Source organism: Branchiostoma belcheri, unplaced genomic scaffold (genome assembly GCF_001625305.1).
Source record: "Branchiostoma belcheri isolate BF01 breed outbred unplaced genomic scaffold, Haploidv18h27 scaffold105, whole genome shotgun sequence".
Taxonomy (NCBI): domain Eukaryota; kingdom Metazoa; phylum Chordata; class Leptocardii; order Amphioxiformes; family Branchiostomatidae; genus Branchiostoma; species Branchiostoma belcheri.
In genome coordinates, this window is record NW_017802436.1 from 573,171 (window position 1) to 593,515 (window position 20,345).

At 39.2% G+C, this 20,345-nt stretch overlaps 1 protein-coding gene across 28 annotated transcripts in view; it reads left to right on the forward strand.

Moving 5' to 3' along the window:
• The window catches only part of LOC109477421 (CUGBP Elav-like family member 2), a 77,893-nt gene that overhangs the window by 43,398 nt on the left and 14,150 nt on the right, over positions 1–20,345 (forward strand). For 14 of the 28 annotated variants that reach the window (XM_019778758.1, XM_019778690.1, XM_019778731.1 and 11 more), the window contains 11 exons: positions 6,945–7,027; positions 7,837–7,903; positions 8,234–8,365; positions 8,749–8,828; positions 9,159–9,302; positions 10,739–10,798; positions 11,731–11,790; positions 13,014–13,068; positions 14,499–14,549; positions 15,328–15,372; positions 17,321–17,428. In XM_019778758.1, the coding sequence (XP_019634317.1) occupies positions 6,945–7,027; positions 7,837–7,903; positions 8,234–8,365; positions 8,749–8,828; positions 9,159–9,302; positions 10,739–10,798; positions 11,731–11,790; positions 13,014–13,068; positions 14,499–14,549; positions 15,328–15,372; positions 17,321–17,428 (885 nt within the window). The remainder of the gene's footprint in view (positions 1–6,944; positions 7,028–7,836; positions 7,904–8,233; positions 8,366–8,748; positions 8,829–9,158; positions 9,303–10,738; positions 10,799–11,730; positions 11,791–13,013; positions 13,069–14,498; positions 14,550–15,327; positions 15,373–17,320; positions 17,429–20,345) is intronic. The other 14 variants (XM_019778808.1, XM_019778817.1, XM_019778844.1 and 11 more) reach the window with 10 other exon arrangements.

Genomic DNA, 20,345 nt, shown 5'->3' on the forward strand with positions numbered 1-20,345 from the left:
TCTGTATCTGTATAGCCGGTATAACCGCCTTTCGGCATAACACACCAGCTTCTGTATCTGTATAGCCGGTATAACCGCCCTTCGGCATAACACATCAGGTTCTGTATCTGTATAGCCAGTACAACCGCCCTTCGGCATAACACACCAGCTTCTGAATCTGTATAGCCGGTATAACTGCCTTTTGGTGTAGCACACCAGCTTCTGTATCTGTATAGCCGGTATAACCGCCTTTCGGCATAACACACCAGCTTCTGAATCTGTATAGCCGGTATAACTGCCCTTTGGCGTAACACACCAGCTTTAGTATCTGTATAGCCGGTATAACCGCCTTTCAGCGTAACACACCAGTTTCACAGGCACGCAGCGCGGCGGCAGCTGCCTATATCACACAGATCAACTTGTTACATATCTAAGAGCCAAGGAACTAACTTGTTTTGGCCCATAGTGTGTAATGGTTGTCTTGAGTGAGAAATACGTATGACTGTATGGAGACCAGGTTTGGGGGATTAGAGGGGCTCAGAGCGCCCATCAGAGCTGAGGCTACGTATGTGTCAGCAGGACAAAACTGGTCCTGGCCATCCATCTTAGCTCCTCTAGAGGGGAACTAGTTATTGTCAACGGTCAGTTCACATTTTTATTACAGCATTTATGGCTCATATAATTAAAAAAGTAACATTTGCAAAGCAAATACATAATGTTTACCTTTGCATATGGTCTGCTCTTTTAATTCTTACTCAACACATTCACATTACAGCAGTCTAAATCCCTCCTGCTATAAACTGCAACATGATGTGACCCAACAACAGTTACCGTGGTGAGAGACATTCTGGTTCAGGAATGGTTTGTTTTTTTGTTTGCATGTTTGGTTTAACTGAAGGAAATTCAGCACCAAGGACATGTCATGTTCTGCATCTCAACTTATCAAATGTGGACAAAGTTTTGCTTGTCAATTCATCTGAAAACCGTGAATGTAAATAACTAGAAACATCAAGTGTGACAGCCAAGCCTACATTCAACCCATCTTCTGACCTCTTTGATAAAACTTTGACAAAGATTTAGTCTTGGGCTGCTCTTGTCTGACAGCCTCATTAGTTCCTGATGGGAGGCAAGGCCCCCAAGGCCAGACCTAAACCCCCATGCTGAGAGAGTGGGATTTACAACTTCACCCACTAACATGTTGTTATTGTAGCTATTCAGGCACTTCTCACCTGCCAGCATCATTCAATCCTAATGGGAGCCAAGGCCCCCAAGGCCAGGGTTAATCCCCCATGCTGAGAGAATTACATGTGGCGTCGCTTGTCAATACTACTCAATCCTCCTATGGCTCCTAATAGTTTTACCTCGTGCAAGTCATAAACTTCAAAATGTTGCTCCCATTTTCTAGAGGTCGAAGACCATGAACTTATAAAGACTGGAATTTTTATCATGGACAAAATTTTTATAGAATCTTGATTAGAATAGCAGTGAGGGTAACCAATTTTCACAATATTAATATAGATATTGATGCTGAAAGAAAAAAAATGGCTTAAATGATTTAATTGTATCTCCATTATTTTTCTGTTCTGTTCCAAATTAGTGTGTTTGGTTACTTGTTTGGTAGACAAGGAAGTTTCAGTAATGGGAGTTCCTGTTGTTTTAAACTCTGATTCAGAGTCATATGCCTTCCACATGTGCCAAGGTCATTAGGCTGGCAACAAGGTCGCTGGGATTTAAAACAGTTTTCCTGCATTTAACCACTTTTCCAGACAAAACTAGCAATGACCTTTGCTCAGTGTTGTAATTGTGTAGAACAGGTTGAAGTGTCAAGGTGACCTTGGCTTGAGTTTTACACAAGACTAAACATGGTGTAAATGTCTTTTTAAAACCACGTAAGTTTTAGGAAATCTTTTTGCCCTCTACGACTTCCTTAGCTTTTGGCAGCGTTCCGGGGTCAATGGACAGCATCAGCTGTTAATGACTTGACCTTGACATGGTGGTGTCCGTTGACAGTCCAAGGTCAGAGCTAAGCCCTTGCTGGTTCAACAGATTTTGCAGGAAATCCCTGTCGCTGCATGTTGGGAAAAATCGCCTGGTAATTGGACCCGCTGGGAACAGCCTGACTTTGGTTGTGGTAGGGTCAAAGGGAAACTTTGAATTTCAATTTTGAAAGTTTCATTTTCTTCTGAAGAAGATTTTCAGCTTTATCGAATTGGGTGAAAGTTTTTGTTCTGAAATTGAATATTTTTGGTACAGAGCGAAGTACAGACACTCCAGCAGGTTTTGTTATGGAGTTTTTGATGCAAATTTGTTGAAAATCATGACTGCATTTTTGCTCTAGGAATTGTAGTTCAGTTCAGCAGTATGTATAGTTATCTGCATGTGCTGATCTAAGTATATGTAATGACACTATGATTGCCTTTAAAAACAAATAGAATACAAATCTGTATTCTTTGCTTTATTTATATTGACTGACTGATTATTGTTTTAAAATGATGAGAAAGAAAGATGACTGGCCAGACCAGCTGGCGTGTTTCAGAGAGAAGCCTGACTTTGTCCTGTCAGTTATCAGGGCGTGTCAGGGTCAAGTTCGGGAAGGGGTGCCACATTCCAGACCCGCATACTTGGGCCTGGGGAACTCAGGATGGTGTTTCACGGTTCCTAAAGTTGTTTTCATGTCTTGTTTGTTTTGTGACTGTTCAACTTTGAGGAGCAAATTAGTTTTAGTCTGTATTTTTTGTGATACAAAATTTGCTTTTTTTAGTGCACAAACTCATTAATCAATCAATCAGTCAACCAATCAATTATCTTTGCTGTATAAAAAGCATATACAATGTATGGCAAATTGATAAACAGTACTTCAGTTCATGTTATGACAAGTCTAGGGACTACACAGTAAAGTAAGAGTACAACCCTCCAGACAAAATTTTTAGCTTAGGAGCGCATGCGCTCCTAGCCTCAAAAAGTTAGGCGCGCAGGCAAACATTTGGGCGCGCAAAGAAAAAATCTGGTCGCGCAAAGTACTTTTTAATTTACAAGCCAAGAGATTGATGTACCTAAACAGACAATTAATTATATAATTCTTTCATTATCATAGAAACAAAATCAAAATTCACCATTTGTACTAAAAGAATTGTGATAAATGAAAGACCAAACAATGATTTTACAAGTAACTGTCTTTAATGTGTTCAAAGTCACTTCATCTCAGTCGTTAGGCCAGGCTGACTGATATGTCGGTCTCCTAGGCCTCTGCAGGGTTAGACATGTTTTCTAAAATCCACTTGCCTGGTCATTTTCACTTGCCCGAACCAACTTTTCACTTGCCCAAAATATAAATGACATATATCTATGCATTTATCATTGCAACAATGAAATCCTTTATTTAAAAAACACTTAAATGTTTTAGGCAATAATACACTGAGTCATTCATGATCTAACGGTTAATAATATTAACATTGCTACTCAAACCATTTTGTTAACGTTAAAGGTACAGATTTTCCGCAACAATGAAGACAATGTAATGATTCAATGTTCTTTATTTCTCAACTTTTCAGGTAACACTACATGTCTGAAGTAGTTTCATTGACTGAAAAATAATTAATAAAAAATAAAATACAGCAAAAAAAGCTCATGGAAAAAGGACAGAGTAGAAAACATAAAAGGGGAAGAATGAATAAAAATAGGCTTCATTTGGAATTGCCTACTAGTATAATTATTTAATAATATAACAAGCTTCACAAATGTCTAAATACTTTGCTATTAATATCAATTATTTCTTCAACTGTATCAAAACAATCTACAACCTAGTTTCAGTTGACCTTTGAACAAATGAAAAGTCTGCGCAACAGAGATCTGCCCATTGCAAGTTTTCCTTAGAGGAGTTCTAGTAGAAAATCATATCAGTCACGCATTGCCAAACTTCCCAGATCCTGGACGCTCCTGGGCCATGAGGGAGGATCTCTTTTCAAACACAAACTTTGCCAACAATCAAATATTTGTGGCTGATAAAGATATTTATCTGCTTAGTTTCCTCCCAAATTTAGGCCAGATGGTAGTTCAGAATTCTGGAAACATCGTGTACACTCCGTCCCGCTAGGTCCCGCTCCGCTGCACAAGTTTTGAAGGCGAGATCTCGTCACCTGACCCCTCTAATGGTATAAGGATATCAAGTCTCGCGAGAGTCGGGTCGCGAGGTCACGCCAGATGAAATCAAGATGGCGGCCCGGATGTGTGTCGGGGCCTTTTTTTCTTCGAAAAAAAGCTGTTTGCCGCTTTATTTGCCGAGATAATGGTATCTACGGACTTGTGATGGGTTTTCTGACAAATGAACATGATTTTGCCTGGCATTGATATGACATTCTTACGGGAAAAAATAAGAAATTTTTGCCTCTAACAGCGCCATAGCCAATAATTCAGGCGCACAGCAGATTCTCTGCCGGTCGCGCAGTGCGCGACCAGAGTAAACAGTTTAGTCGCATTTCATAATTTTTGGTCGCATATGCGACCAAAACGGTCGCAGTCTGGAGGGTTGGAGTATGATCATCAATTTTTTTATGGTGATTTTTTATTATACAGATAAAATTTTTGTCTGAGATAATATGCAGCAGGCACTGGCCAGTCCTATATAGATCCCACACACCCTGTTTAAGTTGCTTTGCCTGTACACAAGATGAGGAGAGGTAAACTGTAACGGATACAGGACTGTGGCCTGTGGACTGACCTCTGGGAGAGAATATAAACAGCGCAGGGATGGTGGAAAGTCCTTCTTTTCTGTGAGGGCCTACATGGGGGGGGGCTCCATATCCTTTTTGGTAAAACATAATCCTGCATTTCGATCCTACATAATTCTTGGATACAGCTTTGATTTTGTCTAAGTGATGTTTCAACAGTAGCATAATAATATGAAAAGAGCTCCAAAATTTGATGTCAACTGTAGCCGTCTATCATAAATTCAGTTTAAAGTGTACCCATGTCCCCCTGCAGACCCTTTTCCGTGGAATGCCCTCCATGTGACATGTATATGCCGCCCAGCAGACAGCCTGTTGGCACATGGGTGCTGTTTGTTTTTCTGGAGAGTTACAAGAGTTCCAAACAAGTCTGGTCTGACATTTACACACCAGATGGATGTGGTTTGGGGAAGAACCACGCTTCTTTACTGGCCTGGTTAGAGCTGCGCTTCAAAGTCATTTTATTGAGAAAAGCTGCCTACAAAAGTTGTTTCAGTATCTGTACTTCTATATCTGTATCAGTAGCCGGTATAACCGCCCTTAGGCGTAACACACCAGCTTTGCAGGCACGCGGTGCGGCGGCAGCTAGCTATATCACACCGAACGACTTGTTACACTCAATCTTTGCACATTTAATTGCAGGAGTCGTTTAAAGCTTTCTAGTGATGATGCCCTAACTGTGCTTACTTACCAACACAAGTCAAGTTCATGTAAATTCTAAGTTTGTCTTTCTTTTAGGCTTCAATTAGTTAAGAAACCTCCTGTCTCTCTTGTCTAGTTTTCCTTCTTTTTTAATTTGGTTATGCCCCCATTAAAAACGGAAGATAGTACAAAGGTTTTAAGGGTAGCGAAAGAGAGTAAATTCTCACAAAGATTTTGTTCTCTTTTTTTACTTGCCTAATTGGTATGAAATGCATACATGATACGCAACTGATATGTTATTTATGAATGAGTCATGAGATGAAATAACATCAGTTGTATCAGTTGTGATCTGTGGTATGGAAAGCGTCATGTGTTAAATGTGGGCCAGAAATATTCAATATATGGGCTTGTCGAAGGTCACAGAAGGGTGGTGGAATTTTAAGAGATGATATTGATAAGGCCACATCAAGTTGATTTGTTGATTCACGGATGCCCACTTCATTTTTTTCTGGTTTGCCCAAACATATTCAGGTTTTGAATCCATTCAAAATAGCTCATATTTGGCCCCAACAGTTAAGGTAGTTCCTTCTCTTCAGTGTTGTTAATATAGTTTTAAAATTCATTGTTGCTATATGTTGACGGCATGGCTCCAATCATAGCTTTTGGGGATGTCAGAGGATGCCTAGGTCTGTTTTTTTTTTTTTTATCCCTGTCGCTTCAAATTTTTTCTGAACAAAATCCGAGAACCAACAAATGAAATTGTTTCAGCCTAAAACCACCCCATTTTCAATGTCATGGTGAAACTGCCCAGTATAGGTGCCGGTTTGTCTGGTTCTATTTCAAACTGTCTGATACTAATCATATTCTGTCACTGATACATGACACAGGCAATTGTCCTTGGCCCATGATATCACTCTTATATTTATAACATATGGGGGGGGGATAGATACGGTATTCTATACTATGTATACATGATGTGTTGCCAAGATAATGTAGAGATAATGGTATATGTACAAGTTGTTTAAATGTTATATTCTTAAGAGTTGTGTTTTGTAGAATGAAATTTGAAAATTGATAACTGAAAGCCACACTTATAATCGTATACTCATTGATTGTGTCTATGAGTAGTCTTGTTGTTTTTCTGATTTTTTGAAAGGTAGAAGATTAGCATATCCATGGTACAATCATGTAGCAGCTGTTCCGAGTTCTATTCCCGTGACCTTGTACTTGAGAGTAATGAGGTCATACAGGGGGGAGGGGGGCGTCACTTGTCAGACAGCACCTGTCCTTGGCAACAGCTGACCACAATTCTCCGTCAATCATGTTACAACTGTGGATTATTAAATAAAGATAAGCAACAAAGCAATGATAAATTTGACAAATTAGATGTGACTGTTGTGTTTTGTTGTGTAAAACATGGCCCCATTGAAAAGATACAAAACTTAATGGGCCACCCTGTATAAAAAATGATGGAAATAAATAAAAAGTGTTTTGGATGATTCTTTGTGACTCAGAATCAGGATTTGTAATCCTTACACTCCACTGAAAACAAGTGTGTTACAGGTTTTCTAATCAGGCGTTTTTTTGTGTGTGTTGCAGGGTGCTGTTTTGTCACCTTCTACAGACGTAAAGATGCCATAGCTGCTCAGAATGCACTACACAATCTCAAAACCATGCCAGGGGTAAGTACAACTGTGTGTATGTGTACATACATGTATGTACATGTGTGTCTGATATTGTTATAGCACATGTTAAGGAATGCTAACTTGCAGCAATTGACAGCATATCCTTTATGTTTGGCCTTATTTGTTGCAGTATGAGGATTGCAAAGTTTATTAACATGCCTTGTGGTTTCTGCCTGTCCCAGATTGTTGGGTTTTTGGCAGCTTGTTTAAAGGCAGAGAGAAACTCACCAGCTCACTGCATGGAGAGGTCTAACTACTCACAACTAGTATCTCTTCTTAGCCCGGAGCTGGCACACTCATTTCTTTAACAAATGTTTTAGAACAGTCTAAGACATTTTTGTGTAGAACAGTTACTTGTGTTAAGAAAATTTTACTTCGAGAATGAAGATACCAGATTTTGATCGCTTCGAATAACCAGTTAACTGCATGACTGTGTAACAAGCCAGTTTGTTTGTTTCGCATAACCTGTAAACCGCCTTTGTACATGTAAGTACAAGCTGCATTAACACGTAACAGTATACAGTTACGTACATTAAGTACAGACTGTGGCTGTCCTCAAACATAGGACTTCCACCTTCATGTCCCAGGTGAAATTCCTAAGCCAAGTTAGGTACTCATTTTTAGAGTGAAGTGAGGTTTGGAAATATGTGTATGTGAAAAAATAGCCTTTTCCAGGGACATAACGATCAGGGCCTACTAGGAATTCGAACCCAGAACCTGTAGATTCGAAGGCAACAACCCCAACCATGAGAGCACTTACATGTGTACATGTACATGTTTGCAACCCCATGTTGTTGTGTTTCCAGATGTCCCATCCCATACAGATGAAACCTGCCAACAATGAGAACAGAAACGCCAACGGCGAGTGTCCGGGTAAGTCATGTGTGTTTCTTTCTGAGTTATGTAGATTAATTTCGTTATGCCTGTTTGTAATACCGTTTATGTGCAAAGACACATGTATGTGTCAGTGGATTTATTTTGACTACCTGTTTTCGAATTTGTCGGGACTAATTTATCATGTTGCCAGCAGGCTAGCTTAAAAGTTTCGTGAATGAAAAGTTCACTCAACTTCCTGGACACACAAGTAAACATACACAAACACACCTCAAAACACCCCAAAACAATTTTTTCATTTGTAAATACATTGAAAATGCTAACTTGTGTGGGGATGTGTTGTTTATTTATAGTTTGTTTGTTTTCCAGTTGAGGAACGTAAGCTGTTTGTCGGTATGGTATCGAAGAAATGTAACGAGAGCGACGTACGCATCATGTTCGCGCCGTACGGAACGATCGAAGAGTGTACCGTCTTGAGGGACCAGAACGGACAGAGCAGAGGTACATTTCTAATTCTTTTTCTTCAATTTTCACCTAAAAACAAGGCTCGTACAAACCACCTACATAAGGAACTGTAGAGACAGATGTTTGTTCACCCTAGACTAGAAAAGTTTAAGGTTGTACCCATTTGGAAAACATTCACAGGGAAGCTTGTTCCATAGTGATGTAGTTCTAGGAAAGAAGCTTTTTTAAAGTTGTTAAAAAGCTCATTTCATGGATTAGCAATGTACTTGAAATTGAATTTGAAGCTGATATGAATTCAACATCTTTTCTTAGTACTAAGTTTTCCATGTAGTTTGGAGTTTTGCCATTTTGTTAACCATAAATGTTGTTGAACAGTCTTGCTGATAAAATATAACATGTCTGTTGCCCTGTTGTTGCAGGTTGTGCCTTTGTAACATTCTCCACCCGAGCTTCTGCCCTGAACGCCATCAAAGCCTTGCACCAGTCCCAGACTATGGAGGTGAGGGGTGTTTTTGTATAAGACATTTCCCCAAAAATTTTGTTCTTTTTGTGAAAGAAAAGGGATGGAAGGTAGGGATAGAAGAAAGGAAGAAAGAAAGAAATTGCTTTATAAGTACAGAAATGTTGCTTTCGTAGATATCTTTTCACATATCTTTTATTGGCTGGTACTTGTAAAGCAGTGGAGGTTGGAGAAAGGTGGTCGACGGATGAGATTCTAAAAAGGCATTTTAGTTGCAACTACCCGTATCTTTCTCTTCAGTAAAGTAGCCCTATGCTGAAAGAAACTAACAAGGATATCTCCCCCCCCCTCTTTTTTACACCCCCCCAGGGTTGCTCCTCCCCCCTGGTGGTGAAGTTTGCAGACACCCAGAAGGACAAGGAACAGAAAAGACTACAGCAACTGAACGCCCAGGCCTGGAGTCAGATGAACGCACTGGCCAGTCTGGCCGCCCTCAACCCACAATACTTAGCTGTGAGTTTTCTTCCTACACATTTTAGCCACAAACTTAGAAAAAATTGAAGTTATTACAATTATCTTTGTTTTAACAACCAGCTTAGTATGTATGAGTTTTCTTCTTACACATTCCAGCCAAAAACTCTCTTTCAAAAAACTGTAGCACTTTTTCTACAACCAGCTCAGTACTTAGTACTTAACATATCTGTGTGAGTTTTCTTCTTACACATTGTAGGCACAATCTCTTTTTAAAAATCCAAAGTCCTTTTTTCCAAGCCAGGAATTGTGTTTTGATAAATTAGTTGATAATATTTATGATTTTCTTGATTTAACAGCCCTGAGCACTGGTGCCTTTTTTTCTCGCCTTATATTTTAGAACTGGTTGGAAATGGATGCTTTTTTTTTCTAAATCAAATCTACATTCGTGCTCTACTGCATAGGTTGGATAACTTGTAAGGCTGAGTTTTTGTTCAAAATATATCGGTAAGGTAGACTTTACAAATTGAATGTAAGACAGGAATTCATCAAGGAACCCTTTAGGTAAAAAAATTTATTGTTTATTTATTATTTTGTTCATGTTCCATTAGTCTTTCAGTTTTGAATCGGTCATGTTCTATGACTTTTTTGTTTTCCATTGTATGACACTTTATTGTACTACATAGTAGCATTCTCTATTTCAGTTTTTTGTAAGCATTTTTGCATAAAGCTGTGACTGTTTCATACACATTTTTTCAAGCCTTGGAAGCGAGACGTTATCCATTTTCTAATGCGATATTTAATTCAAAAATCAACGAGACGATTTCGTTCAAGGTCACGAAGCATTTGACCTTTAAATTAATGACATCGTCCTCCATTTACAGCGTAATGAAATGAAGCTGTAACAAATTTGATTCCATCCAGATGATTGATGTGCGTCTCCAAATGATGGTTCTGACATTTGGGGTTGATTGGATTTTTTGTGCTGAAGATGAATTTCATCAGAAAAGGGTTGAATCAAAACCCTTCAGATCACATTACCTTCCAATGACAGATTTTTAAATGAAAGAAGAACTTGACAAAGAATAAACAGGATTAAATTAGTACAAAGCTGCCCAATCCATACTGTAGATGTAGATTGCCAACCCCACAACTGAATTTCAGGCAGGCTGCTTTGAAAACATTTTTGAGGGTAATTCGAATTTGTTGCATGATCTTGAATACTGTACTTTTATGTTCACTGTTTTCACTGTCGCTTCTATGTGCAGTGAATTTATCATTACAGTAACTGTTAACAAATAATTCCTGGACTTTATTTTTCCTGCACCTGTCGCCACCACCGTGAACATATAGTTCCGTGAACATGACACATATCTTTGACCGTGAAATTTTGCTGCCGGGAACATAAAGTGAATTACAGTACTGTCTAAGTATTTTTGTGGGGAAAAATTGTGAAGCCAAGCTCGTTTACCTTCCAGTCTGCAGTCAAGCCGAACATAGACAATCAAATGACGTCTCTCAGCTCTCAGTACTTGGGCGTGAGTTTTCGTTTTATTTTGTTTTGCTCCCGCTTTTCTTTTTCCACCATTTTCTCTAACAAAACCTCTCCAAATCTCTCTCTCTCTGACTTCCATGATTTTTTCTGACTCTGTAAAATGGAAGCCTGTCCTCTTGCTTGCACATTATTTCAACAGTTGACAGCTTTCTTGTCAATTGTTTAAACAAAAATTTCTGTCTCTTATAGTGATCCTTAGTTTCATGATTCCTTGATGAATTCCTGCTATTTTATGCTAATAAGAATAGATTAGTGTAATCATAAATGAACATTTTATTAATTTTAATATTTTCTCTTCTTTTTAATCAGTTTTTAAGGTGTAATAATGCATGGATAAAGGGTAATTCTTCTAATATTGGGTTAATTTTGCAATGATTACAAATTGTGGTGAACAAAAATGGTGAACTTGCAAAAATTATGTTTTGAGTGTAAAAAATAATTCATTATTATGAAATGTATACAGGGTTTGTGCATATTCATGAAAAAGATAAAATGTAAAATGTGAAATTACAAATTGTAAAGGAACAAATTCAATTTTGTAATAAATTTTTTTCAAAACTCACAAAACATTCTTGTGCCCAAAAATGTGCATCCAATAACATTGGAAGTGGCAAACTGTAACATCCACAATGAGATTTTTTTTTGCAGTGCTTTTTTTGTTTAAATTGTTTTTCTGTATTTTTCTTTCTTGTGGAAAGTCAGTTTTTTTTTGCACAAGTTTCCCAAAATTTGAATTTCCCCCCAAAAATGCTGTACAAACCCTGTGCCATTGCTGCGTGTTTTTCCCATGTACATGTGTGTGGAGCTCTCTTTCAACCTAGAAGAGCGCTCGCTCGGCTTGGCCAATCACAGCGTTCGCTTACTGTACCTCGGCCAATCACAATCCTGTATTTCTCTCCTTCCATCATGCACCAGTCTCTGGGCTTCAACAGTGTCTCTGACGACCACCGCCATATTTTTGCAAGTTCACCTTCGGTAAGATTTCAGCCAACTGGATTTCGCAGGGACAATATGGCCACATCATGTTTTAACTTTAAGCTGTACCCTACATGTACATAGCACGTCGGCAGAATGTACTGCACCTGCGCGAAACCCGTAATGTATTGTACATAGCATTTCGGCAGAATGTCTCATATAAGGTTGTATTCGCTCATATAAGGTTAGCATTTCAACAGTAGTTTCCAAATGTTATGTCGGAAAGAATATCCTCTGCAACAGGCAAAATTCTGATGCAATGTTGACCAAAAACCCAACGAAAAACGCTAAAATACAGGGTTCTGCGCAGGCGCAGTACGTTCTGCCGACGTGCTACACAAAGATACTTTGTTGACTCTCAGTCTTGGCTTAATTAAAAATCAACTTGAAACAGAGTGCTAAGGGAAAGCATGAATCTACTTGATTCTCTCTGAAACTAATTTGTGCACCAAGGTACAGTGTTTCCCTTTAGACTCTGTTTATATGTTGATTGTCCTATGCTGAGAACCAACAAAGTGACTTGGTCTGGCCTTGTACAATGTATGTATGTAGAGTATCTGCACTTTACAGAATCGTAAATTGTACAACTTTTCCTTAATATCTTTTTAAGATTCTGAAAAGTGCATTTAGAAATTTATTTCTAATTCTCATTTCAACAGTAAGGCTACCGGCATGTTGAATATATAAAAGGAAATCTACATGCAAAAATTTGTCTTTCCACAACTTCCTTGGAACATTGACACTACTGGTACTCAACAGTCATTGATGTTTTGGACTGTAACAGTTAATAGTACAAAACAGGCTCTTTTTGGTCATACAAAAATCTGTCTTTCAGTCAAAGCACATATTTACTTGTCAGTGTATAGTATTTGATATGCCTGTAGCCATCTCTTTTATGTACTTGACTCTGGAACATGCTTTAATGATGAACAATTACACTTTATCATGTCATTACTGGCACTGTAGCAATTGCTGGAGCTTTTATGGTTAGTACTATGTATGGGTATGTAATATACATGTATAGGCACAGTTCTAGATGGCATTTTCACCATTACATACATGTCACATATCCTAACCTTCCCTTTCAATGCAGTGTAGGTCACCCCCTCCCAAAAAACACCCATCACCCCCCCTCCCCACCAACGCACAAATCGGCACCCCAGTGAAATATAGCTTCATTTGTTACTCGGTTTTTAAAAAGTTTTGTTTTTTTGATGTTGCAGCTCCTACAGCAGGCAGCGTTAGGCAACCAGGCAGCCTTCAATCAACAGCTCACTGGTAGGTATCATCACATGATCGTCACATTATCATCACATGACCATCACATGATCATCACATGGCCATCACATGATCGTCACATGACCATCACATGACCATCACATGATCATCACATGACCATCACATGATTATCACATGATCATCACATGATCATCACATGGTCCTGCCTGTGCAGTCACATGATCATTACATCACATTGACATGTCATTGGTCTTCATGCAATCCTGCATTTCATGATCCACACACGATCCAACGTTCTCAATCACATGATCACCGGATCCCTCATTCCAGTCACATGACTCATGTGTGATCCTACGATTGTCGTCAGTTGCAAGTGCACTAATTGTGTGATCCAATGTTCTGTGTCACATGACCGTCATGTGACTGTATGTTGTCCAATGACTTCCCTGCAATCCTGTGTCGCCATCTCCCTGATATCTGTAAGATAAGTGCATGAAACAGGATCTGTATTTTTTCCTGTAACCTATGTGATTCTTGTGTGGGATTTTATAACTATACTGTGTGTACCTACTGGTAGTACATGTACTTCACCCTCTACTTGTACAAAGTGTGAAAAGTGCTGTTTAAAGTAAGCTTTGTGATGGCTTCTCCTCTCTACCTGCACCACATGATTATCACAATCACATGATCAGTACATGATCAGTACATGATCATCACATGATCAGTACATGATCAGTACATGATCAGTACATGACAAGACTTGATAGTACAGAAGCACACATGCCTAACACAGCCTGGACACCGACACATGCATGAAACAGTATTTGAAGTTTAAAGTTTTGTAAGTTACTGTCTTGGATTATTTCTTGTAATCACCAAATCCATGTCACCACTTCAAATTCTGCTTGCTCTTTGATCTGTCATTTCTTTAATTTCCCCTTTTCTGAGGTGATTAGGATGCTGAAAGCATCTCCAAGACTCTCTCTTTTTGAGCATTTAAAATCAAGTCATGAAAAATGTTGTGCAGAAAATACTGAGTGTATTCCAGATAATTCAGAGTAAGTAATTTTAAGAATTCAATGTAATTCTAAGTATTTTCCAAGGAAATGTTTTGGATCACATTTAATTATATGGAAAGAGTGCATGTTTTATAAATATTTTAAGTTTGCATGGTTGAAAGGGACAAAAGAAGTCTTAAATTATAGGTTAAAACTCAAATGTGCTTAAACGTCTCCCATGCATTGCAACAGCCCTTAATTTTGTGTCATCTACGATTTTTCACAAGCATACCAAGCACAAGCAAACTATCCTAATGCATTAGGAGGTAGAGTAGCCTGATTAACACACTTCTAGCAGCCCTTCCACTGGTCAGATCCCTAGAAGCTTAGAGAAGCTAAGGGATAGAATAAGGCTAAATTAAGATGTTTTCGAAGCGTGTTGATGACTGAGTTTGTCCCACCCCTCCCCAGCAGGCGACATTCGGCAACTTTACACCCCAACTACAGGATCCAGCACCGGAGGCAAGTTCTCTCTCACACTTCACTTCTCTCAACATATAGTCACAAGGCCTTCTTTACTTGCCTACACACCTTCCAACTTAGCATGGGTGCCATCGTATTGTATGCAGGGCCCCTTTACTCCCTCACTATAAAATTATTTAGAGAGCGAGTATGGGAGACCTAGCATACAAATAGTATGGCACCCATACTTTAACTTTCAACTGCCTAGCTGGGATCAAATATTACTTCATCATAACTCTAACTTTCAACACAAAACATTTCCCCCTGCTTACTCAAATTTTTTTATTAAAAAGCGCCTGTCTTTATTTTTTTTTTAGCCCGTCCAAAGAAGTAATCAAAAAGTAATTAAATGAATAAATAAATAAAAGTATTGAAATCAGTGTGAAGTCCAAACTGCACCATTTTTGTAGCATATTGTAAAATGTCGCCTGAAAAATTCTGAGAGCAGCTAATAAGTTATAAGCATCATAAGAATTATTAGAACAAGTTTCAGAAACTGCAACATCCTTGTGTAGCATTTTATCTGTCACAAAACATGATAGAATGATGTTGCAATTTCTGATTCTTTTTTTCTGCAACAGCTTTCCTTATAGTTGCTTGCCCCAAAAGTAGTATTTTTCCATAAACTGCATGCAATATCACATTTTTATATTAGGTGTAATTTTTCTGTATTTATTACAATTGACACAATTGACAGATGCTTTGTTTCCATGGCAACTTTGTTGTTGTTTACTCGGAGCTGTTTATGTTTTTTTGACGGTCCCTCGTTTTCTGACAGGCGACATTCGACAGCTTTACACAACCACAGGCACCAGCTCTGGAGGCAAGTTTGGTTTTTATGTTTTTATTTTATTTTCTGCTCCTTCGCACAAATTCTACCTTTGCTTGCTAAAAATATTGTCTAAGCATATTATTGTCAACAAGATTCTGAAAACTGCAGTCTTAAAATTAAAAGATTGCCTGCATTTGCAGTTCAGAAAAAAAATCATCCCAGAGGTTTTCTTCTTAGTACTAGGAAAGGTATTTTGAACTCTGATGAATTTTATTGACAAGAGCAATCTGAAATATATAAATTTACAATGAAAGTATTTTTTTTCTTGTAAGTTTAAGTCTTTGAATAATATTTTTTTCACATACAATGAAAAGGATATTCTGTCCAAAGCTGAGTGGTTTGAATGTCTCTTGTTGATGCCCGTCAGGCAAATGTTTCAGACTTTGTGCAGTGGAGCTCATGTTGTAGTCAGGCAACTTACAGGGAGGAGATGGCAAAAACTACAGAAAGAATTTCCAAATGTTGTGACTGATTGTTCAGGGCAAGTTTCAAAGCATGCTTTTGGACTTTCGAAACCAAAATCTTTTCATATTTAGTTTTGAAAAAGTTTTGTGGTTTCTCCAAATTTCTTGTTAGGCACACAAATAGTAGCTTCCTTAATAAATTTTGCAATTGTTTTGTCGACAACCCTTGTCACAATCTCCTCCATTGCAAGTGCGTTTATTTTTTCATTTTTTCTGATATTTCTCTTGATACACCTCTCACACCTTGTTTAGCTTGCACAGCAGTAACACGAGTCATGTAATTATGTCTCCTACACACACATTTCCACCCACATACATACATACATACATACATACATACCTGCCTTGTGCTCTGCATTGCTTACTGCTGTAACATTACCGTGCCAACCTGTCTGCTCTAATGTGAGGTACTTACCCGCTACATGGACCATGCTCTGAAAATGCACGAGCTGTTCAGGTTAACGCTGCCTCCGCCGGCACAGCCCCGAATCCGCTGCCAGCCCTGCTCCGTGTTAAGTGTTGTTTGATTTACGCGTCCCGTCCCCTCTGCAGCATGCTTCGGGCCATTTCCCTCACTTCTGTCACTTTTTGAGTGAGGAAATTTGTTGTGTTTAATGGCGTGATGGCTTTTTTCTTCCACCTTCCAGCTTAGATCGCCGACCCACGTCCAATCTTGCTACCATTACTGCACTTTTATTGTCACTTCCCTTCCGAGAAGTATCCCTCTTTTCTCAGTTCTGCTAGTAAAAGCTTTCTAAATGGAAAAGGTCAAATACGAAATGATGGTCTTCCGTATCTGTTATCCTCGCAACTTGCAAAGTAGCAGGATTTTCTGGCGTCGGCAAAAACCTTAAATTTGAAAAACGAGGAACGAGAAAGGCAGTTTAGCTTTCCTAAATTCCCAGTCTTTTGGCATGAAAAGTGACTGGTATCTTTTGTGGTTTCAAGGATGTTCTCACATAAATTTCCAGCTGTCATTGTTGTTTTTATCTTCCTAGGAAGTTCTTTCACTAAAGTAAATGAAAGATTTTGAACCTTTCTAACATCCTTTCCCTTGAGATTTCTCACCTCAGTGCTGACAAACTCAATTTCACTGTCTTTTTTACGCTCTAATTCAACATAACGTCTCCCTAATTATCATGTCAAAACTCATCAATAAGAACCAACACCTCCTTTGTTGCGCACAGCCATTTTTCAAACACAGTACCTCAACCCTTCTAGCTATCTATCTCATCTATCAAGTTTCACCAGCAGTGAGAACTTAGCCATCTCCCTGCTGCCTAACCCCATATCCAGTACAGATTCAGAGCCAGACAGCTACCTTATATATGAGGGTTAACCTTCTCCCTGCTGCCTAACCCCCATAACCAGTACAGATTCAGAGCCAGACAGCCACCTTAGCAGGCCGAGGGTTAACGATTAACCCCACACCTCCCGAGCCCTCGCTCACTCACTCCATGGCGACGTTCTTTCAGGTTTAAATATGCTGGGATTGCAACAGTTGTTGGCCGCGGCTACGGCAGCCAATCAGGCTTCGGCGGGCACGGGGTCGTCCAGCGGGGTCAATCCGTTGTCGAGCACAGGTACCGTAACCTCTCATCGCTCCTACGTCTCCCCGTAGCGAGTAGACCCCCTGCACGGCGTGCATGCCGCTCTACGCTCTGCATGTGGCGGCTCCTTCCTTGCTTTGATGATGTGCGTTTGTTTGTTTGCATGCTTGCATGTTGTGTTTCCTTCCTCCTTACTGCATCTTCTGTGCATGGTAGCTTGTCTGTAAAGCCAAGCATGTGCAGCTTCGAGTTTCTGACACCCAGAGAAACACATCCCATATCCTAACACCCTCCTCTTCTTTGTCTGTCTTTTCTTGTAGCTGTGTGTGTAGCTACGATCGAAGCTGATCGTATGTACCTAAGTTTTAGTCCTGTAGTGACTTCCTGTAATACCATTTCTTACTGCCTCACCTCTCTGTGTGCTATGACATCTCGGTAGACAGTAGATGGTAGAACACGACTTGACGGGGACAACCAGGCGTGAAAGACAGCGTCACTTCTGGAAGTGCCCCGCTTGTGACGTCTGTACATGTGTGTAATGGAGTGTACAAAGCACTTGTGAAATGGGAAGTCCCCACACTAAGTGTGACAGGCAATGGTTATAGTGATTCATCTCTTGCGATGGGGAAAACTTTGTGAACAAGTACGGTCGCTACTAGTATACTACTGTGCTAAAGCAACCAAAGCTCAGACATTGTAGAGTATACATTTGTAACTGTGTAATAATTTACTGGTGATGGCAACAAGAGCCCTTCTTTTGAGAGAGCAGCTAGCATCTTGCTTTGGGCAAAACTTTGTGAACACAAAACCAAGTCCATAGTATGGTCGTTACTTCTTTACTATAGAACTAATGCATTCAAAGCTCAGACATTATAGAGTAATAATTTACTGGTGATGACAAAAAGAGCCCTTCTTTTGGGAGAGCAGCTAGCTTGTTGCTTTGGGAAACTACCGGTACGTAACGTATCGGTTCACTCTCAGTAAATGAAAGGTAGGTTGAGCTAAGATGTATGCCGTCAGTGGGGGGTATTAGGCTGTGTTTGTCAGTCCTGGAAGTCGGTGATGGAATCTTTGCCATGCTCGGTACGCCGGCTTTGAAGCGGATGGTGATGAAATGACAAGATAAGAGCGGCAGCCTTTCACGGTTTTTGCCGGAGGGGAGGCAGATGGATAAAAGGCTCCGGCGTGGATTTGGGCTCGCTGAAAGACGCTGCGATGGAAAAGCTATATTTGGTTTGTGAGGCTGAGTGGTCTTTGAGAGAGTCTATAGGATCTGTGCTTACATTTTTACTGAGACTGTCCCTGTAGTTTTGTGCATTTGATGCCTCACTTCCTTCGAACAATTTCTCATGACTTTAAGGCTGCAGTGATTCAGGATTCTGAAGTGTTTTCCACACAAACCCTGTACTTCCAAATTCTCCCAACTCTCCTCCCCTCCTGCGACTGGGTGACCCTAGGGAGACTTGCTGAGTTGATCACGGAAGTGGTACTGAGTAGCTGTGCCCACACACACACACACTCATCGCCTGCAGTATTAGTTATGCCCCCTCGGGAACACGCCGCCTGTATATAGAATAGTTTCTTGACAGGGGTAATCTCAACATTTTGGCAGTTTGTCGTGCGTGACGTGTTTAAGAAAACGTGACCGGCTTCACAAATTTTGGCACGTTATTCTCCGCACATCATTCAGCTACGATTATTCCGGCAATTTCCGAGATTGGTCTGAAATTAGGGAGGAATTATGTGCTGTACAAAAGGCATGAAGTAAGCTGATATTAATGTAAGCCCACATTACAGGGGCTGCATATTGTTATAAGTCATTTATGTGTTATCTGTTCTGTACAGGATGTATATGATATACAGAATTACATATATCACAACAGAAGACATAAATACCGAGACTGAAATAACGTGTCAGGAGACGAGTATTTAGGTATAATTACAGTGATTCCAGATTTCTTATTATGAGCAGAAGAGCTGGAAGAAGTCTTGATAAGTTTTCCTTATTTAAGTGCTGCAGTGCAGAACCTTAACTGCAGATTAAAACAATTAGACCTCCTTAAAGTGTTTATGGACAATTAAACAACGTTTTGCAGAGTGATAATATTCAGGTGTAACCTTTGCAAAGTTAAGTCCTTGTGTTGGCGTCTTACATTGCACTTTCATCAGTCAATTCTTGTTAGAAGCTGCCAATTCAACATTAGTATTCTACAGCAAACTCAGGACTTAGTTAGCTTACTTGTGTAAGATGGTGACATTTTATAGAGGAATTTTTGGAAGATATTTACCCAAACTCAAATTAAAACACATCTTTTAAAGTATATTTTAAAGAGATCTCAAATAATAAATAAAAATAAAATTTTCCGTTGACAAAATGGTTGTGCTGTCCCTGGATGCTTTTTAAATGGAGCAGCTTGATTTTTGTATCCATTTTTTTGAAAATGTATAATATATTTTCTTACAATAAAAACAAACACAGCTCTCAAGGGACTCTTCTCTCCTCCTGCTCAGCTTTGGCTACAAACTCTTTTCCAATTCTTTTCCTCACTTTTCTTACAACAAATCTCTGAAAACTGGTGACTTGTTTTTGCTTCTCAATGATACTAAAATTCATGACACAATTCATTCAGATCCTTCTACATGTGATACAAATGTAGCTTCAAACTGTGCTTGAAATGCAGTCACTTGCAAATTCTGCAGCATTTTGTGGCTTTAATAGAATAAACAAATCATTCTAATGAGCTCAAATTGCTGATTTTGATATAAATTATGAGAACAATGAAAATGATTTAGTCAAACAGTTGACATAATTTGAAATGATTCAGATGAAAAATGGTGTTACATAAAGATTTGTTATAACAAAAATGAATCCAATGATTTCAATCCGACAAGAAGAACTGTTTTTTATTGGACATTTCCTCAAGGTACAGTTGACATAATTTGAAATGAT